The sequence below is a fragment of the Dasypus novemcinctus genome, chromosome 29, assembly GCF_030445035.2.
Source record: "Dasypus novemcinctus isolate mDasNov1 chromosome 29, mDasNov1.1.hap2, whole genome shotgun sequence".
Lineage (NCBI taxonomy): Eukaryota > Metazoa > Chordata > Mammalia > Cingulata > Dasypodidae > Dasypus > Dasypus novemcinctus.
In genome coordinates this window covers 20,678,787-20,706,421 of record NC_080701.1, presented here as the reverse complement: position 1 = coordinate 20,706,421, position 27,635 = coordinate 20,678,787, and the positions used below count along the sequence as shown (strand labels likewise).

Genomic DNA, 27,635 nt, shown 5'->3' with positions numbered 1-27,635 from the left:
CCTGGAGGAACTAGAAATAGAAGCGCAAACTAACCACAAACCAAGCAGAAGGAAATAAAGATTAAAGCGGAAATGAATGAAATGGAGGAGGAAAAAAAAAAGCAAGAGATAATCAACAAAATCAAAAGTTGGTTCTTTGAGAAGATAAACAAACTTGATAAACCCTTAGCTAGACTGACAGGGGAAAAAACAGAGAAGATAAAAATAAATCAGAAATGAGACGGGGGACATTACCACTGACCCCAGAGAAATAACAAGAGATCCACTTGTTATTTAGAGAATAGAAAGGATACTATGAACTGAACCCCAAACTAGCTAATATAGGCAAGATGGACATATTCCTAGAAACACACATAACAACCTACATTGACCCGAGAAGAAAGAGAAGATGTCAATAAATAAATCACAAGTAAAGAGAATGAAACAATCATCAAAAACCTCAAAAAAATGAAAAGTCAAGGCCCAGTTGGCTTTTCAGGTGAATTCTAGCACTAGTCTTCAAGGACGATCAAATAAAACTCATGCTCAGGGAGCAGATGTAGCTCAAGTGGTTAAGCACCTGCTTCCCATGTACGAGGTCCCAGGTTCAATCCCAGTACCTCCTAAAAAACCCCCGTGATCCTCTTGATTGATGCAGAGAAGACATGTGACAAAATACAGCATCGTTTCTTGGAAAAAAAAAAAAAAAAAGCACAAAAGACAGTAATAGAAGAAAATTTTTTCAACGTAAAGTGCATATATGCAAACCCCACAGCTAGCATTGTACTCAATGGTGAAAGACTGAAAGCTTTCCCATGGATACCGGGTACAAGACAAGGATGTGCACTATCAACACTGTTATTCAATATTGTACCAGAAGGTCTACCTAGAGCAATTAGGCAAGAAAAAGAAATAAAAAACACCCAGACAGGAAAAGAAGTTACACTTCTGATATGATCCTATATCTAGAAAATCCTGAAAAAGCCAACAAAGCTACTAGACTAACAGAGGAGTTCAGCAAAATGATGGGATATAAGATTAACATGGAAAAATCAGCAGTTTCTATACATGAATGATGAGCAACCTGAGGTGGAAGTCAGGAAAAAAATTCTATTTACAATAGCGACAAAAAGAACCAAATACTTAGGAATAAACTTAACCAAGGACATAAAGGACCTATATTCAAAAAACTATACACATTGGTAAAAGAAATAAAAGATGACCTAAACAAATGGAAGGACATTCCATGTTCATGGACTGGAAGACTAAATACCAATAAGATGTCAATTCTACCCAAACTGATTTACAGATTCCCAATGCAATTCCAATCAAAATTCTAAGAGCACATTTTGCAGAAATAAAAAAAGTCAATTATCAAATTTATTTGGAAGGGTAAGGGGCCCCAAATAGCCAAAGATGTCTTTAAAAAGAAGAACGAGGGAAGCGGATTTGGCTCAAAGGATAGAGTGTCCACCTACCACATGGGAAGTCCAAGGTTCAAACCCAGGACCTCCTGACCCATGTGATGAGCTGGCCCACGCGCAGTGCTGATGTGCGCAAGGACTGCACCCCGTAAGGAGCTGCCCAGCATGAAAAAAGTGCAGCCTGCCCATGAGTGGCACCACACATATGGAGAGCTGACGCAGCAAGATGACGCAACAAAAGAGAGATACAGATTCCTGGTGCTGCTGACAAGAATATAAGCAGACACAGAACAACACAGACTGAATGGACACAGAGAGCAGACAACGGGGCGGGGGGGCGGTGTGTAGAAATAAATTTAAAAAAAAAAAGGGAGAACGAACTTGGAGGACTCTCACTTCCTGACTTCAAAGCAAATTACTTAGTTACAGCAGTAAAAACATCATGGTATTGGCATTAAGATAGACATATCAACCAACGGAACCAAACTAAGAACTCAGAAATAAACCTCAAATCAAAAGACAAGTGATTTTTGGCAAGGATGTCCAGCCTACCCAAATGGGTCAGAAAAGTCGATTCAAGCAAATGGTGCTGGGAGAACTAGATATCCATATCCAAAAGAAATAAAGAGGACCTCTAATTCACATCTTACACACAAAGTAATTCAAAATATATGAACGGCTAAATATAAAAGCTACAATATGAAATTCCTAGAAGAAAATGTAGAGAAACATCTTCAAAATCTTGTGGTAAGAGGTAGTTTCTTAAGCTTTACACCCAAAGCATGAGCAACAAAAGGAAAAAATCGATAAATGGGACCTCCCAAAATTAAACACTTTGGTGCCTCAAAAGGCTCTGTCAAGAAAGTAAAAAGACAGCCTACTCAACGGGAGAAAATATTTGGAAATCACATATCTGACAAGAGTTTGACATCCGTGTTATAGGAAGTGATCATATAACTCAACAATATGAAAAGACAAGCAACCTAAGTAAAAGGTGAGCCAAAGACTTGAAAAGACATTTTTCTAATGTGGAAATACAAATGGCCAAAAGATACATGAAAAGATGTTCAACATCACTAGCTGTTAGGGAAATGCAGGTCAAAACTAAACTGATAAAAATGCAATGAAGATGTTCTTTTAAAAGAGTTAAAAAGAAAATGACTCTGAAAAATCAGAAATTGAAGATGATGGCTCTGAGTTAAACTCTAGAGTATGGGTTATGAGGAAATAGAATGAGGGTTGAGAATGGGAGCTGATCCTTAATGTATATAGAATTTTTAGTAAATTTTATTGTAAAAGTGTAGAAATGAATAGAGCTGATGGCAACACAGTATAATGAGTACAACTAACACTGATGATTTTTAAATGTGATTGTGGCTGAAAGGGATAGACTGTGGATGCAAATATCAATTGAAAGGAAACTAGGGGAAGTGGACTTGGCCCAGTGGTTAGGGCATCTGCCTATCACATGGGAGGTCCGCGGTTCAAACCCTGGGCTTCCTTGACCCGTGTGGAGCCGGCCCATGTGCAGTGCTGATGCGCGCAAGGAGTGCCGTGCCACGCAGGGGTGTCCTCCACGTAGGGGAGCCCCACGCGCAAGGAATGTGCCCGGTAAGGAGAGCCGCCCAGCACGAAAGAAAGTGCAGCCTGCCTAAGAATGATGCCGCCCACACGGAGAGCTGACACAACATGACACAACAAAAAAAAAGAAAAAAAAGAAAGGAAGCTAGAGAATAATCTAGGGACTGTAAAACAGAGTGATATTGGCAGTGGATGAAGATTGTGGTTAATAGTATAAATGTAAGAATGGGGAAAGCAGATCAGTTGGGCACCTGCCTGCCACATGGAGGTCCTAGGTGCCTCTTAAAGAAGACAAGCAAGACAGTGAGCTGATGCAAAGGATTGGCATGGTAAAATGATGCAACATGATGATGCAATGGGATGACACAAGGAAGAGAAACAACAAGGAAAACACAATAAGAGACACAACAAGCAGGGAGTGGAGGTGGCTCAAGCCATTCGATAACTCCTTCCCACATGGGAGGTCCCAGGTTCAGTTCCCCCTAAAAAAAAAAGATGAGCATACAACGAACAGACACAGAGAGCAGACAGTGAGTACAAACAACGGTGCGGGTGGTGGTGGAGGGAAATAAATTATGCTTAAAAAAAAAAAAAAGTTATTTTACAAAATGTTAAGAATATGGTGATACACGGTGTAGTAGTTAGATATGGTTAGGAATTCCAAAAATAAGCATTGGATTATGTTTGTAACCTCATCTGTACCTGGGCATGATTGAGTTATGACTGGGCCATGTCATTAGGGCCTTGAGTCCCTGCCCCTTGGTGGGTGGGGACTCACAGATAAAAGGCATGGCAAAGGACAGAGTTGAGGGTTTCTGATGTTGGAGTTTTGACGTTGGAGTTTGATGCTGAAGACGTAAGCTGGAGCCCAGGAAGTCAGCACACAGAGGAAAGAGGAGCCAGCCCCAGGAAGAAAGGAAACTTGAACCCAGAAAAAAAGCAAGCCCCAGGAATGTAGGAACCCAGTAAGCCTGAACCCTCACAGATGTCAGAAGCCATCCTGCTCCAAATAGACTTTGGTGAGGGAAGTATCTTATGCTTTATGTCCTGGTATGTATAAGCTCCTACCCCAAATAAATAACCCTTTATGAAAACCAACCAATTTCTGGTATTTTGCATCAGCACTCCTTTGGCTAATACACATGGTAAAAGTATAATTAATGTAACCTATGAACAGTTAGCAGTATTACTGCAATATTTTTGCAGCAGTGGAACAAAAGATAATCTATCAATTCTAAGGGATAAAAGGGGGATAACACGGCAGTATGGGATTTTTCCTTTCAGAGTAATGAAAATGTTCTAAAATTGATGACAGCACAATTGTAACTACAGCACAACTCTGTGATGAAAATGACAGTCACTGAGTATACGCTTTGAATGGGTTATACAAAGCTTGAGACTGTATAACACAGGGAATCCTGTGGTGGAATATGGACTGTGGTTAACAGAACAAATATGAGAACATTCTCTCATGAACTCTAACAGATATGAAATACTAATATAGGGTGTATATTAGTACACCCCAATCGGGTGGGTTGGGGAAAAAATATACCAAATGTAAGATACAGGATATAGTTTAGTAGTAATATTTTGACAATACTCTTTCACAGATTGTAACAAATTTAAAACAACAATGCAAGGTGTTGATGGTGGAGTGATATATGGGAGCCTTTTATGATGATATGCATGTTTTTTTTAAGCCCACAACTTTTACTATGTTTATGTATGTTCATGTATAAATGACATATTTCAATAAAATTTTATTTTAAAAAATCAGATGTAAATGCATTTCCCCTCCCTACCTATTATATACCCTAGGTTATGGTGAAATATAATACTTTGCTTTTCTTTAAAAAAACAACAAAACAAAAAACAAACCTCACAAAAAAGAAACGTTCAGGACCAGATGGCTATACATAGAAATTTTACTAAACATTCCAAGACTTAACAACAATCCTGCTCAAACTCTTCTAAAAATTTAAGAGGAGGGAATACTCCCTAACTTACTCTATGAGGCCAATATCACCCTCGTACCAAAGCCATATAATTAGTAAAGGAAATAACCAACCAATACACCTTATGAATGTAGATGCAAAAATCCTCAACAAAATATTAGCAAACAAAACCCAACAGCACATTCAAAGAATTATATAGCACGGTCAAGTGGAATTTATTCCAGGTATGCAAGGGTGGTTGACGAAGGAAAATCGATTAATATAATACACCACTCTAGCAGGTTGGCATAGTTTATGAATTCAAAAAATAGATATTGGATTATATTTGTAAACTTGTCTGTTTCTCTGGGCATAATTGATTGTATTAAATTCAGAGGTTTCACTTTTACTTGATTAAATAATGATTAAGGTTTTGATTGGGTCACACCAGTAAGACATTGTGTTCCTGCCTTCTTGGTAGGCAGGGACTCACAGAGAAAATGACAAGGTAGTGGAGTTAGTAGGAGTTCTGATCCTGGAGCCCTGAGAAGTAAATATTCAGAGAAGGAGAAACACGAGAAAAGAGAGAAGGCTCCATTACACACTGCAGAGGCCCCAGGAAGAGAGGTGAGCCATTCAACCTAATCCTTTACAGCTGGCCTTGTGGAGAGAGCAGAGCAGCTGAGCCTGGAGAGGAACGATCCCTGGGAGAAAGGCGAGACTTATCCCAGCCTACAGCTGAGATAGGAAGAAGCTGTGACTACGGAGCCTTAAGAAGAAAAGGGGACAGCAGATGTGGCTCAACTGATAGAGCGTCCGCCTACTATATGGGAGGGTCCAGGGTTCGATACCCAGGGCCTCCTGACCCACGTGGTAAGCTGGCCCAAGCGTAGAGCTGCTGCACACAAGGAGTGCTGTGCCACACACCAGGAGTGCACCCTGCAAGGAGAGCCGCCCCACATGAAAAGAGTGCAGCCTGCCCAGGAATGGCACTGCACACAAGGAAAGCTGATGCAGCAAGATTTTGCAACAAAAAAAGAGACGCAGTTTCCCAGTGCCACTGAGGGTGCAAGAGGACACAGAGAAAAGACAATGGGGGGAGGGGGGAGTAAAATAAATCTTTAAAAAAAAAAAGAAGAAAAGGAAGTCTGGAACCTCGCAGAGACAGCAGCCATCTTGCCCCAACACAAGGCACAGACTTTGGTGAGGGAAGTAGTTTACTCTTCATAGCCTTGTGACTGTTAGCTTCTACCCCAAATAAATACCCTCAATAAAAACCTACTAATTTCTGGTACTTCGCATCAGCACGTTTGGCTGACTGATACAACCACATTAACAGAAAAAAGGAAAAAAAATCACATGATCATCTCAATTGATGCAGAAAAGGCCTTTGACAAAATACAGTACACTTTCTTGAAAAAGACTTAGAACATCAGGAAAAGAAGGAAATCTCTACATTTTGATAAAGGGTGTATACGAAAAACCCACAGCTAATATCATACTCAGTGCGAAAGGCTGAAAGCTTTCCCTCTAAGATCAAGAACAAGATAAAGATGCTCATGGTCACCACTATTATTCAACACTGTACTGGAAGTTTTAGCTAAAGCAATTAGGCAGAGAAAGCAATAAAAGGCATCCAAATTGGAAATAAGTAAAACTTCCCCAATTTGCAGATGACACGATCCTATAGTACAGAAAATTACAACAAAGCTACAGGAACTAATACATTCAGCAGAGGAGTGGGGTACAAGATCAACACACAAAAATCAAGTGTTTCTATACACCAGTAACAAGCAATCTAAAAAAAAGGAATCAAGGCAAATATTCCATTTACAATAGCAACTGAAAGTATCTAATATTGTGGAGTGAGTGTATGCCAGTGGTTGAGCACCTGCTTTACATGTAGTGGTCCTGGGTTCATTCCCCAGTACCTCCTAAAACACACACACACACACACGCATACACACATATATGTAGGAATAAATATAACCAAGGATAAAAAGGACTTGTATACAGAAAACTACAAAACACTGCTTAAAGAAATCAAAGACAACCTAAATAAATGGAAAGACATCCATGTTCATGGACTGGCAGACTAAATACTGTTTTGATGTCAATTCTTACCCCAATTTACAGATTCAGTGCAACCCCAATCAAAATTCTAATAGCCTTCTTTGAAGAAATGGGGAAGTCAATTATCAAATTTATATGGATTTGTTAAAAAAAATTATATGAAAGAGTAAGGGGTACCAAATAGCCAAAGCTATCTTGACAAAGAAGAACAAAGTTGGAGGATTCACACTTCCTTTTACAACTCAACAGTAATCAAAACAGCATGGCACTGGGGAGTAGATGTGGTTCAAGCAATTGAGTACCTGCTTCCCACATGGGAGGTCCCAGGTTCAATCACCGGTGCCTCCTAAAAACAAAAGCAAACAACAAGCAAACAAATGAAACAACCAACTCAGGGGAGCTGATGTGGCTCAGTGGTTGAGTGCTGGCTTCCCACATACGAGGTCCCGGGTTCAATCCCCAGCCCCAGTACCAAACAAAAAAACAAAAAAAAGCATGGAACTAATACACGACTCTGTGATTATACTAACTGCCATTGATTTTATACTTTAGATCAAGTGTGTGGGTTAAGAATACGTTTCAATAAAACTGATAAAGAGAAAAAAAGTAACGGTACTGCACAAGGACAGATATACAGACCAATAGAATTGAATTGAGGGTTCAGAAATAAACCCTCACATTTATGGCCAACTGGTTTTTGACAATGGTATCAAGTCACTCAATTGGGAAACAGGAGTCTCTTCAATGATTATTGTGCTGGAAAAACTGGATGTCCACATGCAAAAGAATGAAGGTGGACCCTAACCTCATCCCATATACAAAAATCCACTCTAATGAAATAAAAGACCTAAATATAAGAACTAGATTAGAAAACACAGGACCTTGTGTTAAGACAATGGTTTCATATAAAGTATGAGCAGATTTGGCTCAACTGATAGTGTGTCCGCCTACCACATGGGAGGTCCAGGGTTCAAACCCAGGGCCTCCTGACCCATGTGGTGAGCTGGCCCATGCGCGGTGCTGATGTGTGCAAGGAGTGCTGTGCCATGCAGGGGTGTCCCCTGCATAGGGGAGTCCCACGCACAAGGAGTGTTCCCCATAAGGAGAGCCGCCCTGCGCAAAAAAAGTGCAGCCTGCCCAGGAGTAGCACCACACACCCGGAGAGCTGACACAGCAAAATGACACAACAAAAAGAGACACAGATTTCCAGCGCCGAGAATGCGAGCAGACAAAGAACACACAGTGAATGGAAATGGCACAAGAGAGCAAACAAGGGGGGGGGGGCTGTGTAAAAATAAATCTTAAAAAAATAAAAATAAAAATACAGCATATTAACGTACCTGATCCAAAAGTCCAAATTTGGGGTAATCTTCCTCTGGGTCTTTACTCCCAGGATCAGGGTGCTCCTTTACCAAGAATACATCTCTTTCCTTACTCTAAAAGGAAAACAGTGTTTTAGTATTACTGGATATCTTATACATAAAGGAAGTATTGAATGTATAATCAATCAAATGCTCAAGTCGATTCCTAGGTGCAACCTCCAAAAAAGTGAGTAATGTTTTTGTCTCTGATTAGAAAATTAATACAAGACCATGGTAAAAATTCAAACAGAGAAACTTAAAAAACAGGTGAAAGTCCTCCACAATTCTCACCTATTCCTCCTTGTCTCAAGGAAAAAAAAACCAAAAAACACTGCTAATAGCTTACTGTTAATTTCACCCCAGGCTTTAATTCTAAGGACAATGTTTACAACAAGGTGGGTTTTTTTTGTTTTGTCGGTAACAGCTCCTCCCACTCTGGTCCCCAATCAAACAAACAAAAAAAAAAAAGGAAAAAAGAACTGTCTCCAATTTCTATATAAAATTATACTTGTAAAAGTGCAGTGGACAAAGGTTTCAGTGCCCTGCATAAATATATCATGGATGATGTTTACTTGAAATACAATGTATGACTCACTGACTTTGTGAGTAAAAACTGTTAAAACTTGCAACTGGCTGTATCTCTTATTCTCAACAATTTAATGTTAAGCTGTTTCCATTTTCTTAGTCATCACATTATTTCATAGTGATACTAAATGGAATTTAATTTTTACAAAAAACACTAAATGTCAAATTTAATTAATTTTAGTCTACTTACCATTGTTTTAACAATGTTATTTGGCCAAGTCATCTTCCCAGGTCTCTGTCTGGTCGTCATGCACTCCCAGTATTTATCAATGAATGGTATAATATCCTAATTTTTAAAACAAAATTTATTAGGAATTTTATAGTTGTTTTTGTGAGTTATGCTCACACAAAAAGAATGAAGAAAGAGAAGAAGAAAATTACAGCATTTTCCAAGGCCCTGTCGGAATCAAGATAAAAATCCATTGTTAGTCTTATAATTATTGAACAAATATTTACTTGCATGCCATAATATATAGATTGTGGGGATTTTAAATAAGCATCTATGAGTCTTAGCCACAAAAGGCTTACAATACAATTGAAGGAAAAAAAGATCCATCCCATTCCCTTGGTTGATGTCTGAAAGCTGAAGGACTCCAAAATTACTCTCTCTTCCGAGCTCCTATTTCTACCTCCTTGAGACATCTCCATCTGGACACTCTGTAGGCACCTCAAACTTCTCCTGCCTAAAACTGAACTTTGTAGCTCACCTCGCAAATCTGCTCTGCAAATTTCTATCCTGATCTTAAAACTTAGAACCACTAGTCACCTAGAATCATAAGCTAGACACCATGGAGTCATCTTAATTCTTCTCTAACTCCTTTTCACAACTAAATTGTCATCAAATAATACCTTCAAGTTTCAGAAATCACTTACAAATTAGGCCTCTTTTCCATCCCCACAGCTTTGACTATGGTTCTAGTTAGCTCTTGCCTGCAAGACTGAAACAGTGGCTGAGCTTGATTCCACCATCAAATGTCCCCCATTCTAGCTCATCTTCAGCAGCCTATCACCATAAGAGTTAGTGTCATAAAAACCAAATCTTTACTGTAAGTAACCAGGGCTGAATCAAGGAAAATACAAGGGAAACCTGGAATGTTTTACTGTTCCAGAAAAGAAGAGTTTAAAAACTGATGGAGACATATCAAAAAGTTTCAGACGTCAGTTTGATGGGGCTCCATTGATCAGATCTAGGACAATGTGACAGCATCAGAGAGAATCATGACAATAATGGATTATAATGCATTGTTTTAAAAAATCAATCCAGTGACACTCAAAAAAAAAAGATGAGAGAGAATGGAAAGCTCTATTTTTTACAGAGAAAGTGCAACCAAGCAACTGAGAAATGTATTTTATTTGGCAACCACCACTCCAATAACTGGTTCAGGCTAGGATTATCAATGACTGTTAAAACCACTAATTAAAGGAGAAGAAAACATGGCATTCATAACAATCTTATCACTCTACTGATTACACACTAATTACAAAGAAAAAAGCTCCCTTTCAATGGAGATATCTGGTAGAAACCCTCTTAGCCAAGTCACCAAATTTACAATCTCCAATAATAAACCATAATATATTATGCCTTCTGATGTGATTCAAACAAATGCATTTTTAAAAGGGTGAAAAAAAAAGTTTAACTTGAACCTAAACATGGGAAACAATCAGATAAATGCAAATTAAGGAACATTCTGCCAAAATTTTAAGCTCTTCAAAATTTTAAATGTCATAGCAGACAAAAAAATTTTTTTTTTAATTAAAAAATAAAATAGGGAAACGGACTTTGGCCCAGTGGTTAGGGCGTCCGTCTACCACATGGGAGGTCCGGGTTCAAGCCCTGGGCCTCCTTGACCCATGTGGAGCTGGCCCATGCACAGTGCTGATGCGCGCAAGGAGTGCCGTGCTACACAGGGGTGTCCCCCGCGTAGGGGAGCCCCACGCGCAAGGAGTGCACCCATAAGGAGAGCCGCCCAGGGTGAAGGAGGGAGTAGCCTGCCGAGGAATGGCACCGCCCACACTTCCCGTGCCGCTGACGACAACAGAAGCGGACAAAGAAACAAGACGCAGCAAAAAGACACAGAAAACAGACAACCGGAGGAGCGGGGGGGGGGGGGGGTTAAATAAATGAATCTTTAAAAAAAATAAAAAATAAAATAAAATAAACTGTTCTGGATGGAGACAAAAGAGACATTACAACTAAATATGTGTGATCCTTCACTGGATCCTGACAGAGGAAAAAGACAGTAATATTGAAGAAATACAAATACTGTTTATTAGCTAGTATTGCACTGACTTTATATTTGAGTGTAATCACTGTACTGTGGTTATATGAGAGAATATCTTTATTCTTAAGAGATACAAACAGAACTATTTAGGGGCAAACTAATGATTTCTGCAATTTAACTATATAGCTTAGAGAAAAAATATCGATATGGATAGATAAAACATTGCAAAATTTTAACTGGCACATGTAAAGAATAAATGGATGTTAACTGTACTATTCTTTGGATTTTTCTGTAGGTTTGGAAATTTTCAAAATAGTAATTTGAGAAAAAATAAACCAAGAGGAAAACAAAACTAATCTAATTATGTATTTAAAACATTCCAATACAGGAAAAAAAGGGGAGTAGAGAGGAAACCCTCTGCTGATTCCTTGGGTACAGGATTAAGTCCGAATTTCTCTGCTTAGTAGGCAAGGCCCTTGCCGCTCTGATCCCAATCTTATTGATCTCACCACACACCCTACCACCAGCATTTTTCAATCTGTTGGTTGCAATCAATTAGTAGGTTACAAAATCAATTTCACAGGTCAAAACCAGCATTGACTAGAATAGAAACTATCAGAATGCAGAAGGAAAAGATCAGGGGGTAAGGACCATGTCATGAAACTTTTGTTTTAGGTTTAAATGAAAATGGGTAGGTATGAACGTATATTAGGTCACAATGTAAACTTCAATGTTTTTTAAATTTACTATTTCATTATATTTCTTACCATAAGGCATAATAGGAAAAATTCTAATTCTGAATCCTGATTTTACTCATGTGGTTTTCCAGTTTAATAATAAAGAATAATTATTCTTAATAAAAGGTATAACATATACTTAATAAAAGTATAAACTGATTCCCTCCACCCAACATACAAAGTCTGAATGATTCCCTCCACCCAACACACAAAGTCTGTGATAGGCAACTATATGAACAGCTAAAGTAGGCTGAGAAGGTTCACCTCAGACCTAATTATTAACTGATGGTAGACAGTTGTTTGCTTCTATAAAGACAACTCAAACTATTTAAGGATTCCTCCTACTAACAGCTAAGCCATACAATGTGCACATACTACATAATTAGTAAATCATACGAAATCATGAAATAAGAACAAGATTACTGAATCCTCAATCACATATTTATAAGAACTGGAGGGAAAGATCTTGTTGCTAAATAGTGTATTCATAAATTCCATCTGATTGTTTGGCATAATTGCAATTACATTAATTCCAGGGAAGGTAGGAATTACCTTATCTTTCGAAAACATAGTTTTTGGATGTTCGTCCTGCGTTCGGGACTGCCATGTTAAGTTGGCCAAAGCACTAAGGCACATTTCCTTCAAGTCTTTCAAAAAGAAAAAGAAAAAGTTATCTATAGTACTATATCTAGCTCTATCACCAAGGTACTATTCAACTAGATAGCTCACAAATTAACAACTACAACAACAAAAAGTGAAGGCATCATTTGAGCTGAAATGGGCAAAAGTAGTTATTCAGAGCTAAACTCCAACTTAACATCTATCAGCTACCAGGCCTCTGCCTGATTCTGCTAAGTCCAAATCCCTTTTCTTTTCCAGCTAACCAGAGCACACTCATTTTGAAGTACTCTAAAGTTTGTTCTTACTTGCTTGCTTCCGGAGGAAATAGGTATTTCCACTATGATGGCATACATTGCAGTGAAAACTGTAGTTGGTCATGAAAGGCAGACAGGATCTGCAGAAGAGCCAAAGTGTACAAATTAGAATGAACTTCCAAATTTCCATTTGCTTATGAGAAGCAAATCAACAGGAATCCCTTCCCCTCAGTGAAAGTTAGACAAAAATGTCAATAATTAGCACTCTCTTTACTTCTTTCTAGAACCCTCTATTATAACAGGCAACTGTGACAAAGTCATTTATAGAAGATAAAGCTTCACACTAGAGATTGGTAAGTGTAAAATCACATGTTCAGAGCAGTCTTTTTATTTCATACCCTAACTTTTTTAGCCTTAAAAAGTAATCTGTCCCACCTAGATGTTCAATTTCTTAAATACAGGTACAAACTAGTCTCTCCAAAGCTACCAAAACTGAACTGAGATTGATTCTTCTCTGGATTCCTCCCAGTTATCTCTCTGACAAATTTCCTTTCCTAGGTCCCCATCTGTCCAAACAAATTCTCTTTGGGGAGCAGATGTGGCTCAAGCATTTGTATTTCTGCCTCCCATGTGGGAGGTCCTGGGTTCAATCCCTGGCCCCTGATTTAAAAAAAAAAAAAAATCTCTTTGGCCATAGTAGCCAGATTTTAGGACTTTTATATAAGTAACCAGCATTGCTTAGTTTGCATATTCCCTACAGATTTTTTTACCAAAATCAATCCTTTCTTCTGGATCCTTCAGTAGTTTTTTCTTTCCTTTTCTTTTTTAAACATTCTATCCTTGGTCATTAGTCACATGTTAATTGGTACATTGCCACTTCTAAAACCCACTTTAATTTTTTAACTAAAAGAGAAAGAGGGGGAAAACGGACTTGGCCCAGTGGTTAGGGCGTCCGTCTACCACATGGGAGGTCCGCGGTTCAAACCCCGGGCCTCCTTGACCCGTAGAGAGCTGGCCCACGCGCATCAGAGTGCCCTGCCACACAGCGTAGGGGAGCCCCACACGCAAGGAGTGCGCCCCGTAAGGAGAGCTGCCCAGTGCGAAAGAAAGTGCAGCCTGCCCAGTAATGGCACTGCCCACACTTCCCGTGCCGCTGAGGACAAAAGAAGCGGACAAAGAAACAAGACGCAGCAAATAGACACAGAGAACAGACAACCGGGGGAGGGGGGGAATTAAATAAAATAAAAAATAAATAAATCTTTAAAAAAAAAAAGAGAAAGAGGAGTCACAAATCAGCACACAACCTATCATAAAGGAAGTATTTCTTCACAACTCCACCCCACAGGAATTTCAGAATAATATAGTATTTTGAGACAGTATTATCTAAATTTACTTTTATAGTATAGGTCATAAAGAACATTACAGAGAGTGAGATGTACAGTTATTCCCATCAATCAATCATAAAATGATTTAAATTCACTAGATGTGAGTTTTTGCTAAAAGGAGAGGATAGGATATCTAAGAGAATGAGTTAGAAGCCAGGAGAAAGGGAAAAAGGGATGGCCCGGCCACAAAGAGGCAGTCTTCTCAAACTTTGACAATTGATATACATCAACCCTTTCCCCAAAATACATAGCACCCAATACAAGGTTTAAATAATATTGTCTCAAATATGTTTGTCTGATGCTTTGCAATTGCAGTTTTGCCTCCCAACCAGGCTGCAGGCCCCAATGCAGCGACAATACCTACCAAAGTACTTAGTAGGGCTCCGCCTTCAGTAGGCAGAAACAAAGTTACACGAATTGAAACAATTCCTGATTGTCTAACAAAAGTGAAAAGTCAAAGGAAATAAATACCTGCCTACAAACTAACTGCTCAACTGCTGAAGATGTTAAGATCTATTTTACAAATGAACTCTTACAAAGACTTTGAAAAATACCCACGAGGTATCTATGCCAAAGGTGTCTGCTGTGAACCATTTCGTACATATCCCACATTGCAGCTCCACCTCTCCCAGCTGTCGGCCATTCTCTTCATCCACAGAGCCTGCCTGAGTATCCATCACCTCTGAAGTATCCCCAGCTCCTTCCTGTGTCCACAGAGCAAACAGAGATTCAAATTAGTTGACTTAATTGCCCTTTGACTCACTGAAAATTTCAAAACCGAACTATTTTGCCTCCCAAACAACCAAGAAATACTTACCAGTGTATCTTTTCCATTAGAGGACTCGGTTTCCAAACCACCACTTACATCAACCAAGTTTGCATCCCTATAAGTAATGAAATCACTCAGGTTAGAATAGAGAAGAACCTCAAAACGCATATTACCAAAGACCATGTGCAAAATACCGCTGGACTTCACATCCCTACAGCTCTTTTAGCTAAGCCTGTCCTCAGCCTGGACGCCCAGGGTTAACGTTAGGACATTGGGACGTACGGGGCACAGGGAAGCCTGACCGGCCCTTCCAGATCAGTCTACAGCGGGACGGAGCCGGCCCTGGGGGGAGTTCACAGCCTGCGGCTCGCCCGCTGTTCCACGGAAACTGCTGCTTCTTCCAGCCTGGCACCGCAGGTGGGTTCTTTTCTGGAACAGCTGAGGGGCTCTGGCTAGAAGAGTCAGCCGGACACAGGAGGAGGAAAGCACTGCCCGTGAAAGGCGCGGAGAGGCGCGGGGTCTGAGAACCAGCCGAGCGAGCCGGTCGAGGGCGGCTCGGGCCCCGAGGGGGCGGGGCGAGCCGCTGGCCTCGGGGCCCAGGTTGGGAGGGGACCGGCCGGAGGGCTCCCGGGAGGGGCGGTATTCGGAGCGGGGCGGGTCCCCGCGTCCACGGAGGGCCGCGGGGCGTCTTACCCGCCTTCGGCCTCTCCAGAACCAGACTCCGCTGCCGGCACAGCAGACGTCCCCTCGCCAGCTGGAGCGGCTGCTGCGGCTACCACCGGCTTCGTCTCCCCTTCTTCCGCCGCTGCTGTACTGGCGGCCACGGCGAGGCCGGGGCCGGCAACCGCTCCGGCGCCGGGGCCGGGTCCCGCCGCCGCCATCACTGCCGCCCCTCAGACTCTCGCGAGATGACGGTCCCCGGCTCGCGCGTCTTCCCGCGGCGTCTGTGTTCTTCAAGCGGAAAAGGCCTCTGACCCGTCCTCCGCCAGCCTGAGGAGCGCGCAGTCCAGGCCCGCTTTAAGGCCAGGCGCGCCGGCGAGGGGGGCGGGGTCTCTGGGGTGTGACTGACCCCGGCGGCGCCCGGTGAGGGGGGGAAAGGTGGCGCGGTTATTATCAATCGGGTTTTCTCTGGGATGCACTTCATTTTCAAGGCTAAGACTGAAAATCACCACGCAGCCGGGGTGCCAGGAGAGCGCTGGCTGCGTGCGGTCTTGGTACTACTGCAGACGTTCCTCGTCAGTAAATGTGCGGATCGTTTTCCGCGAAGACTTAGCACTACTGCCCCACCCCAGAAGTAATTTATTTCTTGCACCTCCCTAATGGGCTGTCACTTTCAGCACGTTTCCAGGTGGCCTTTGGAGATGGGAACTTAATGATTCCAGAGCCCGAGCGGAGTATCCAGGTGGAGGAGACAAGAAGCAAAACGTGTGGGCTGGAACGTGCGAGGGGGTTAGTGTCGCTGAAAGGTCAAGTTCGAGGCTGCGAGAGGAGGAAAATGAAACCCGCGAGTCAGGAAGCCTAGATGCGGGAGGTCTTAAGAGTTTAGAGAAGTTTGGTGCTTAGAGGAAGGAAAGCGTCTGGACTAAGGAACTCGAGGACTCACGGACTGTAACGAGTAGGTGAAATCATTAGAGGGGGTGGAGTTATTCAGAGCCATGGTTTCCCATCTCCAGAATACAAACCTCGAGGAGTATTAAGGCCAGGAGAGTTTTAAGGAATTCAATGTTTAGATCCTATTTCCTTTAAAAAAAAAAAAAAAAAAAATTTGCCTGATGATACACGCTTCTCCCACTTTTACAAAAGAAAAGCATACCTTCCTCCGTCCTGAATCTAATCCTGAATCAGTGATGCATTGCTCCCACGGTATACAAACCTCTGGGGCACCAGACACAAAACTATGCAGAGATTGAGAAGATGACAGGTCGGAAATCCTTTTGAGAATAAGGTGGTTCCTAATTCCTTGTTTTCAACAAAATTGGAGGAGGACCTAATTAAGTTGCTAGCTGGCAGATTATTATTAAACAACAATTATTATTAAATTCTTGGCCATAATTGGTACAATTAGTAGGTAAAACTTTAAAAACTAACAGGATACTTTCAAAGACTGAAAATATTTGTAAATTATTGTGGTGGTTTTACCCTGTGGCCACAAATTCTTTGGCACACCTTCCTCGAGGAGGTTGAACTTAAATCCCCCATCTCCCTGAAGGTATGGGCTGAACTTGGTGACTTACTTCTAACCAATAGAACATTGGGAAGGAAAACAGTAACTTTTCAGCGGAGAAACTAGCAGACACCATCTTAATCAAATGGTCAAGGTTAATGTCACCAGTAGTAAGTCGTGTTGATATCATATAACCCCTGAAATGATGCCTCTCTATGATATTCTTCCACATAGTCCAATCAAAAGAAAACATCTGTCAAACCCAAACTGAGGGACATTCTAGAAAATACCTGACCAGTATTTTTTCTTCAAAACTGTCAAGGTCATGAATGACAAGGAAAGACCAAGAAAACTCACAGATTAGAGGAGACCAAGGAGACATGACCACTAAATGCAATGTGTTATCCTAGATTGGATCTTGAAACAGAAAAAGAACATTAGTGGGAAACTGGCTAAATCCGAATGAAGTTTGTAGTTTAATTAGTAGTAGTGTACCAAGGTTAATTTCTTAGTTGTGATCAATATACTTTGTTATGTAAGATGTTAACATTAAGGGAAGCTGGGTTAATGGTATATAGGGAACTCTCCAAACTATCTTGGTGAATCTTCTGTAAATCTAAAATAATTTTGAAATTGAAAGTGTAAAAAAATTGTTGGAGGTAGATCAACATATGATGTGGCATAGAACTCTGAAGGAGTTCAAAGAATTGTGTTCCATTGCTTCAATAAATGGGAATCTGCTCATTTATGGAAATAAAGATTGTCAGCTCTATCTATAACATTGAAAAATAGGAATATAATTGATACTAAATGTCTCATTCTAGCAATAATGATTACATGGACATGTGAATTGAAAAAAATGTTCAATCTCATAAAGAATTGCAGCCTCAATAAAATTTTTAGGTTTAATTATCAAAATATGTCCTGTGTTTGAGCAATTGTGTACTATTAATTGTATTGATAAAGCAATCAAGAATAAATTTTTTAACAGTAGAGGCTTATGGTCAAAGGAAACTTTTAAAAATTTCAATTATATAATCTTTATTGCAGGAAAAAATATAGACTTTATAGCATAAAATAATATATATACACACATGTGTATTACTTATATACTACATATCCTTTGGGGGAGTGAAATGGAATTCTGAGATCAAAGAGAAAACGAGGGAAGCAGATGTGGCTCAACAGATAGAGCATCCGCCTACCATATAGGAGGTCCAAGGGTTCGATACCCAGGGCCTTCTGGCTCATGTGGTGAGCTGGCCCACACACAGTGCTGCTGCACGAAAGGAGTGTCATGCCACACAGGGATGCCCCCACATAAGGGTGCCCCCTGTGCAAGGAGAGCCACCCTACGTGAAACCACAGCCCACCCAGGAGTGGTACCACACACACAGAGACCTGATGCAGCAAGATGATGCAACAAAAAGATACAGATCCCCAGTGCAGCCTAATGAGAATACAAGTGGACACAGAAGAACACAGTGAATGGATACAAAGGACAGACAATGGGGTGGGGAGAAATAAATCTTTAAAAAAAAAAAAAGAAAATGAGATGATGTAAAATTTTTAACTATTAAAGCAACTTGTTCATATGTTTTTTGAATGCATGATTGCAGTTATCAAATCACTACACTGGAAATAATTTTTAAAGTTTATTTAACAATACTAATGTTTACAATCCTCCTGAAATAGTAAACTTATGATAAACTTATGCAAACTAAATTTTGAAAACCACTGATTTAGAACAATGTCACCTTTTTTTCCACAACTCCCATAAGAAATACATTTTTCAATGTCTCCCAGTATACACTTAATTATAATTGAAATAAAATATTTATGAGACAATTTCTACAGTGTATGATCTCCTATTTTGCTTTTAAAAATGCCAGCAGTGACATTAAATTGATTTGAAGACCCCAGCAGCTTGAAAAACACAGAGGTAACAGTGTAACCGACTTGAACCCTGGGCAGCTCTTATATTTTAACCCAAGATCCTGCGTGATTTCATTTCAGCAAGAGTAGTTTCAGGGGAGAAGCCACTTTACAATGGTTGAGAAGTGAATGGAGAGAAGGATGTAGAAATGATTGTATATACAACTCCTGTTTTTTTTCCGAAGGCATTTGATTTCTATAAAGAAAAAAATCTCAGGGTGGTTGAGTGCCTACTTCCCACATACAAGGTCCTGGGTTCAGTCCCAGTATTTCCTTAAAAAAAAAAAAAAGTCAAATATACCAAAATGTCCACAATCATTAAACCCTTGCTACATGATTCTTTGCACTGTTTCAGTAAGTTTGAAATAGTCCCTAAACAATGTTTAGCTCTGAAAGAGAGGGAGCAATTGGGTGATAACTGGGAGGGCAGGGTTGGGGAATAGGCCGATGAAACAGTTTAATCAGTAGAGAGGTTGAAGACAGGAACAGTGGCAGGAGCAGCTTTCTAGAGAAAGCAGGGCCAGGGGCTTTGGCAATGGCAGAGATGGAGAAGTTAGACTTGATATGGAGGAGGGAATCCATTCATCTCTTGAAACTGGAGGAAAGAAGGATGGAACTAAGATATATTTGGGGAGCAGATGTGGCTCAAATGGTTGAGCTCCCACTGCCCACATGGGAGGTCCCGGGTTTGGTTCCTGGTACCTCCTAGAATGCTGAGATTGCCTCAGCAATAGGTTGACTCGAAGGGAAGGCAATGCAGAACTTTACAAAATAAAGGACAGAGAGAAAGACACAAGAGAGGAGATAAAAACGGGACCAGGGAACTCACAGCTTCTGGAACTGAGAGCTTTTTTTTTAGATTTATTTATTTGTTTCCCTCCCCTCCCCCCTACCCCAGTTGTCTCTTCTCTGTGTCTATTTGCTGCTTCTTCTTTGTCCACTTCTGTTGTTGTCAGCAGCACGGGAATCTGTGTTTCTTTTTGCTGCGTCATCTTGTTGTGTCATTTCTCCATGTGGGCGGCGCCATTCTTAGGCAGGCTGCACTTTCTTTGGTGCTGGGCGGCTCTCCTTACGGGGCGCACTCCTTGCGCGTGGGGCTCCCCTACGCAGGGACACCCCTGCATGGCAGGGCACTCCTTGCGCGAATCAGCACTGCACATGGGCCAGCTCCACACGGGTCAAGGAGGCCCAGAGTTTGAACCACTGACCTCCCATGTGGTAGGCGGACACTATCTGTTGAGCCACATCCACTTTCAGGAATGGTAGTCTTTAAATCAGCCTGCTTTATCATTTTTCAGCCCCTTCCTCTCTACCTGGGACCCATGATGTCCCATTTCTCTTCCCTCCCTATCTGAATAAATTACTGGCCTAACTCACCTGACATGCTCTTAAAATTCATTTCTGCAGCATAGTAAGAACCTAGACAAAATCTGGTAACAGATCCACTAAGCCGGCAAACCCGTTTGCCTAACTGATATTAGGTCTAATGCAGGTAACCGATCCATTCATAACAAAGCAATCAGTTCCCCCCACTACCATTAGCTCATTTCTGCCCCCGTTTCTTTGCTTGGGCTACTCTCTCTGGCTCAAATGGCAAATGTTAGAAAACAAGTTGCAAAACAGTATTGTGTTATGATCCTACTTTTGTATATGTGTTAGTTTAAATGAAGAAAAAGAAACCTAGAAGTATGCTCATTAGACTTCTACCTGTGGCTATCCCTGAAAGGAGAGAGGTGATTATAGGCACTTTCTACTACTTATATAATAATTTCTGGTTTATAAGAAAAAATAAACACATTTTAAAAGACTTACACATGAATGGACTAAGTCACATAAAGTTACTTCACCAGGACTGTTGTTGTAAATGAACTAATCTACTTCTATAATCTTTTTTTTTTTTTTAACTTTCCTTTATTTATTTCTTCCCCCCTCATTGTTTACACTCACTGTCTGCTTGCTCTCCATTCATCTTCTTTTTCAGGAGGGTATCAAACCCAGGATCTCCCATGTGGGAAGGAGGCTCCCAATCACCTGAGCCACCTCCACTCCTTGCTTGTTGTGTGTCTCATTGTGTTTCCTCACTGTGTCTCTTTGTTCCATCATCTTGTTGCATCAGCTTGCTGTCTTGCTCATTTTCTTTACGAGGCACCAGGAAATGGACCCAGGACCTCCCATGTGGTAGGCAGGCGCCCAGCTGCTTGAGGCACATTGGCTTCCTTCTGTCATCTTTTGAGCAGAAAAAAAATGCCATTGCAGACCTTCAAAGAACTGAGGATTTTCTCTTCATTTAAAAATGAAAACAAAAACATATGTGAGCTGGATTCTAATTGTAGCTGTATTACTTCTCACTCCAGAAACTTACCCGATGTTCTCTTAGGTCTGTTTGCCAGCTTCTTGTGTGAATGTTTGCTTGCTTTTCCTTCACAGATGAATAAAGCTTTCCAGGGAAGCAGATTTGGGTCAATCGATAAGAGCATCCGCCTACCATATGGGAGGTCCAGGGTTCAAACCCAGGGCCTCCTGACCTGTGTGGTGAGCTGGCCCACACACAGTGCTGATGCATGCAAGGAGTGCTGTGCCACTCAGGGGTGTCCCCCGAGTAGAGAAGCTCCACGTGCAAGGAATGCGCCCTGCAAGGAGAGCTGCCCCATGCGAAAAAAAGCTCAGCCTGCCCAGGAGTGGCACCGCATGCATGGAGAGCTGATGCAGCAAGATGATGCAACAAAAAGAGAACCAGATTCCCAGTGCTGCTGACAAGGATGCAAGTGGACACAGAAGAACACACAGTGGTTGGACACAGAGAGCAGACAACGGGGGGCGAGGGGAAGGGGAGAGAAATAAAAAAGAAAATTACCTTATTTTTTAAAAAAAGCTTTCTAGAAAGCCCTATAACTTAAAAACCTACTTTCAGACCTTCCACCTCTTTCCAGGGGCCTGCCTTTAGCAAAGTAATAAAGTGGAATGATACTTCACCAACTGATTCAGTAAGTCTGGGGTGAAGCCACATATTTTTCTGCATTTGTAACAAGCTCCCATGTGATGGTTCTGATGCGAATCTGCGGATCATGCTTTGAGGAGCAACCGAGTAGCGCATTTCTGACTCTTTTCACGTCCCAGCTAGCTTCTCTAAAGCAATCTCTTTCAACTGGCTTTGTGTAGAGCTGGCATTATCTAACCTTGCTAATGTAACAGAGTACTTTTTTTTTTTAGCAGAATACCTTTGAAATAGTATTGGATTTCCCTCTTTTCCTACTTTAACCTACTGACCACCACCCTCTCCCCACAGTGCTCAACCCAGGCTATATACCATAATCACCAGGGAAGCTTTTTTTTTTTTTCTTAAAAAAACACATTTTGACCTAAAACTCCCTAAAGTTGGGATTTGAGTATTGGGAGCTTTTAAAAAGGCTCCCATATGGTTCTAATATACAGCCAGGGTTGAGAACTGTTCATTGCCTCCAAAAGGGATACAGCAGGCTAAAAAAAGAAAGAGTCCTTTGGAAATGTTTATTAGAGGAGCAGGGAGGACTCTGAGCCTAACTAGGATGTTGGGGAGAAATGCTTTTACCCACGCACAAAGAAAACGTTACCCAGGAGATGACGTGATGGGGCATGAGTGGGAAGTAAGTCTGGATAGACTGGGACTTCGCCTTGCAGAGATTTCCATGCTCTGTTGTGACACAGAAGGCACAGGCTGTCTCCCATGTCCTCAACCGAGCCCAGAGGTAGAAGAGCTGGCCTGAGGGCCCAGGACTTCAACAACCCCGTGGCACCCTAACTGAACACCAGATGTAGCAAGCAATGGACGTGGATGCCTAGGTGGATCACCAGCATCTAGGCCAGCTGTCCCCATCCTGTCACCTGAATCCCTGTCCCCAAAGACCTAAATACAAACTCCTAGGAAGAGAGAGGAACCTCAAGTTAAAATTGGATCACCTGCTCTTCCCCAACAGAACAAAGGTTAAAAAGACGACTTGTTGACTTATAAAAAGATGGTTGTATTCCTTGTTGACGCGAATCTTAGATTAAGATTCACATCCATTATACCAGCAAACATTGAAGTGTTAGCCCTTCCAAAGTATTTGTTTTAAAATAGAGGATTCTTGAAGATCAGAAAAGGTTTCACTACGGAAGGGAGAGAACTTAGGCGGAAACAAGGATGTCCCATCTCGACTCCCAGGACTTCCCCTGACCCCACGTTTTTATTGCCTGTAAAGCAAAACAGGGCACTTTCTATGTTCATTATAGTTGTTAAAAAGATGAATAAAGGGGGAGATGTAGCTTCGGTGGTTGAGCACCTGCTTCACACATACAAGGTCCCAGGTTCAATCCCCAGTACCTTCCAAAAACAAAACCACCACCACAAAAAAACCAACTTGAGGGAGCTGATGTAGCCCAATGGTTGAGGGCTGGCTTCCCACATACGAGGTCCCGGGTTCAATCCCTGCTACCTCCTAAAAACACAAAAAATTCATCTAATGGAGTATTAGTCTCGGCCTGCGCTCTTGTTCCTTAATCTGTAGCTCTTATAAACTGAATTGACTAAAAACTCCCGATTACTTCCAGTAACCAGACATCTGGGTTCTATGAAACATAAGAAAAAGAGTTTTATTCTTCCTTTTGTTAGAAAAAGGCTGGTCACCTGTTGGATGGAGTTGTCTGTTTCGCTCACTGATGTAACCCAGCCACCTAGAACAGTGCCTGGTATACAGCAAGCACTCAATAAATACGTACTGCGTTGATGGAATTTTATTTCTTTCCTGTAAATGAGTCTTGTCTGACTCTAAGGCCGATGATGCTACCAATCCCACCAGGATAAGAAGCCAGGAAGGGCCCAGCGGGATGTCTAAAGGCCGGAGGCTCCTCCAGAGTCCGAGAAGTTTGAAAACAAGTTATCTTTGCCTACCCAAGGACAGCGGGTCGGCTCCCTACCCTGGCCCTGTAGTGAATGTAAGCTAGGTGGTTTCTGGATCGGTGAAGGTGATGTCCTGAAATGGCACTAGCAGCCTAAAGCGTGCTCCCTGGACTTGTGGCATCAGCAGCAGCTGGAAATCACTAGGGATACAGATTCTCGGGCCCCATCCCAGACCTACGGAATCAGAAACTCCGGGAGCAGGGTCCAGCGATGTCTTAACAGGCCCTCCAGGTCGTTCTACTGCACACCGAAGCTCAAGCAACGGAACTGGCGGGATGGCGGCAGAAGAATGAGCGAGGCCGGGGAGAGGAGTTGAAAATGCAGGCTGACTTCGAGTGCCGAGGGACGGGCATCCAAGCAAGGAGATGAGTCCTGCCCTCCTGCAGCAACTCAGGGGCTGGTGGACTTTTAGAATACCGGCCCATGATCAGTGTCTCTGGAAAGAGCCCCTGAGAAGTACTGACCACAAGGGTGGGCAAGGAAAGAGTGGGGTTCAGTTTTACCCTTGTTGCCATCGTAGCAGATTCTACCCAGGAAGTGGTAGATGCTTCTTCTGTTGGGATTTCAAGAGATGAGGAGTGGGAAGCGGACTTGGCCCAAAGGATACGGCATCCACTTACCACATGGGAGGTCCGCGGTTCAAACCCCGGGCCTCCTTGACCTGTGTGGAGCTGGCCCATGCGCAGTGCTGATGCGCGCACGGAGTGCCGTGCCATCCAGGGGTGTCCCCGCGTAGGGGAACCCCATGTGCAAGGAGTGCGCCCCGTAAGGAGAGCCACCCAGAGCGAAAGAAAGCGCAGCCTGCCCAGGAATGGCGCCGCACACACGGAGAGCTGACACAACAAGATGGCACAACAAAAAGAAACACAGATTCCTGGTGCCGCTGATAAGGATAGAAGCGGTCACAGAAGAACACACAGCGAATGGACACAGAGAACACACAACTGGGGGGGGGGGGAGGGGAGAGAAATAAATAAAAAATAAATCTTAAAAAAAAAAGAGATGAGGAGCAGTGATGGGGTTCAGAGGGTAAATGACGCTGTCAAGGACAAGGCACCCAAGTATCCAGGCAAGGTGACGATGACGGCAGTTCTGTCACGAGACCTGAAGTAGGGGAAATCTGTGTGGACCTGCCACACTGAGGGGCAGATGGACTCCCAGAAAGAAACAGCCTCCCAATCTCCTTTCTTTCCCTTCCTGATCCAAAGGAAGGTTCCAAGTGAACCATAACTTTAATGCAGTTACTCACTCAGGGTTTACGTTCTCATGGTGCAAGCCCAAGAGCCAGGGCCCTCTGCCACCCACCACACTGGATCTAAATGACCATCTGGTCACTGGAGCAGCCGTGGGGGCCCGTGTGAGTGCTACATGGCGATACCCAGAGCTGGGCAGCTGCCGGACAAGGCAGGATCAGCAGCTCTCCCTTGGGCTGGTAATGTCCTCCTGTTCGGGATGGCTCATACCCAACCCAAGAACATGAAGGAAGTTGCCAAGCCCAAGATAAGAAAGAACTGGAGTGTCCAAAAGAGAGAGGAGGCAGTAGCTGAAGGTTCTGGTTGGAAGTCTTGAATAAGACCCCTTGCCACCATGGGACTATCCAGTCGTGACTGTAAATATGTATCATGCCCAGTCTGACCCAGGACCGTGAGTGGTTTTGCCAATTTTTACCTTGACTCCAGCAAAGAACTTGTAACTCTGAGGTTTGAGATCCCCCACACCTGGGGCTGACTCGGGGACAGAGGTGGTGGACCACATGCGTACACACAAGGTGCACACCCCCTACCCCCATCTCTTTTGTCCCTGGGCAGTGGGATGGCCCCTGCGTTTCAAAGGCTGATCTGGTTTAGGTGCCACCTGTGAAGGAAAGGGGAGTGGAAGTCATGTCGATTTTCCCCAAACCAGCTCAGCACTACTAGCAAAATTTGCTTGTGAATTGAGTACGAGAGTGGCCAAGTTCAGGACATTTAAAGAGTATTTGGGGGAAGTGGATGTGGCTCAAGTGATAGAGCTTCCGCCTACCATTTGGGAGGCCCTGGGTTCAATCCCTGGGGCCTCCCAGTGAAAAAGGAAAAAAAAGAAAGCATGCCCACAAGGCAAGGCAGTGACCACACAAGTGCCCTTGTGGCAAGCCAGTGCCTGCGCGAGTGCCCGTGTGGTGAGCCAGTGCCCCACGCAAGTGAGTCACGCAGCAAGATGATGAAGCATCAAAAGAGAGACAAGGGGAGAGTCAAGGTGAAGCACAGTAGAAACCAGGAACTGTGGTGGCGCAGGTGACAGGGAACCTCTCTCCCCATCAGAGGTCTCCAGGATCGAATCCTGGAGAATCCTAGAGGAGAGAAAATGAGAAGACAACACAGCAAAAACAGCAGGGTGTGAGGAGGGGAAGGGGGGGGGAAATAAATAAATAAATTTTTAAAAAATAAAAAAGTAGAGTATCTGGGTGTCAATGCTGCTCTGTAGGACATCAGAGCTTTCCAGCAGGCTGTCGTTGTTGTCCTTTAAGTTAGGAGGCTCAGCTCTGGGTAGGTGTCTTGGTTGGTTTCTGAAGGGCTCAGAAGCTGAAACTGCGCCAGCAGTTGGGGGACCCCCTAAATGTTGCCTACATTTTCATCTGTGATCCCAACACAAAGCTGAACATATCCTGTAAAATTTAAGGCGTTTTGAACAGCTCAGAGCTGTGAATGCTGCTTGGGAGGTGGTCTTGCTTCTCTCCTGTTAGGGTGGAGTGGAAAACAAGTGGCAGCTGGGGAGCTGAGAAGAGCTGTGAAGGAGACTGCCTTCCTCCATGGTGCTCCCCGGGCTTGGAGCCAGGTGGCGCCCGCTGGCCTGAGGGGTGAGTTGAGGGCCAGAGGGCGCCACGGCCACACGCAAGTCTGAGTGGCCGAAGCAAGCTGGACCACAACTAGCTAATCTCAAACCAAGGTCTGGGCAGTGGGGGAATAGCCTTATCTGCCAAGAGGTCCTGCCCACCACAAAACACCTCTGATCACCCTGTCTGGAAAACTTCTCCTCCAGTGTCCTCTGAGAATGAGGTCCGCTTTCCTAATTTCAGAAGAGAGAACGTGGAGAGGAGTGCCGAGGTGTGGAATACAGGTGGCGTTCTTCTCCCTTTAGCCAAAGGAACAGTTGTTTCTGAGATGCTGGCTTCCTCGCGTGTTTTAACGCACTCTCCCAGCAGGGGGCAGCACTAATCTCAGAATGGTACTGGAAACATAAAACCTGTCTTTCCTCTTTGGAGCCCAAAGGTAAGGAACAAAGGAACCTGTCAAAGTTTCCTCCTTTAAAAAGTGGCTTCCAATGTGCAGCCTCTGAACAGTAGTTGGTGGAACGGATTCACTTCCACTTTTCTGTGGCCCATAGGGTCTTCTTGCTCCCAGTCTCTCTGCAGGATACTCTGGAATGTGTGAAATATAAGAAAAGCTAATCGTGGGAGTGCGTGTAGCTCAGTGGTTGAGCGCCTGCTAGGTCCTGGGTTCAATCCCCAGTACCTCCTAAAACAACAATGAAATACCTAATCTTTGGAAGCAGATGTGGTTTAAGTGATAAGGCCTCCGCCTACCGTATGGGAGGACCCAAGTTCCATCCCTGGGACCTCCAGGTGAAAAAGAAGAGAAAGTGTGCCTGTGTGGTGAGCCAGTGCCCGTGCAAGTGAGTCATGCAGCAAGATGAGGATGCAACAAAAGAGAGACGAGGGGG

The 27,635-nt window shown here is 42.8% G+C and overlaps 1 protein-coding gene across 2 annotated transcripts in view; it reads right to left on the bottom strand.

Moving 5' to 3' along the window:
* Positions 1–16,404, bottom strand: part of ASH2L (ASH2 like, histone lysine methyltransferase complex subunit) — a 47,583-nt gene extending 31,179 nt beyond the window's left edge. The window contains exons 1-7 of one of the 2 annotated variants that reach the window (XM_004469369.5): positions 15,619–16,404; positions 14,974–15,040; positions 14,715–14,860; positions 12,823–12,911; positions 12,449–12,543; positions 9,128–9,223; positions 8,332–8,427 (exon numbers count right to left, since the gene is read on the bottom strand). In XM_004469369.5, coding sequence (XP_004469426.1) covers positions 8,332–8,427; positions 9,128–9,223; positions 12,449–12,543; positions 12,823–12,911; positions 14,715–14,860; positions 14,974–15,040; positions 15,619–15,806 — 777 coding nt within the window. In that variant the 5' untranslated portion in view covers positions 15,807–16,404. Of the gene's footprint in view, positions 1–8,331; positions 8,428–9,127; positions 9,224–12,448; positions 12,544–12,822; positions 12,912–14,714; positions 14,861–14,973; positions 15,041–15,207; positions 15,514–15,618 lie in introns of those variants that run through there. The other variant, XM_023591981.3, reaches the window with a different exon arrangement.
* Positions 16,405–27,635: the final 11,231 nt, after the last annotated feature.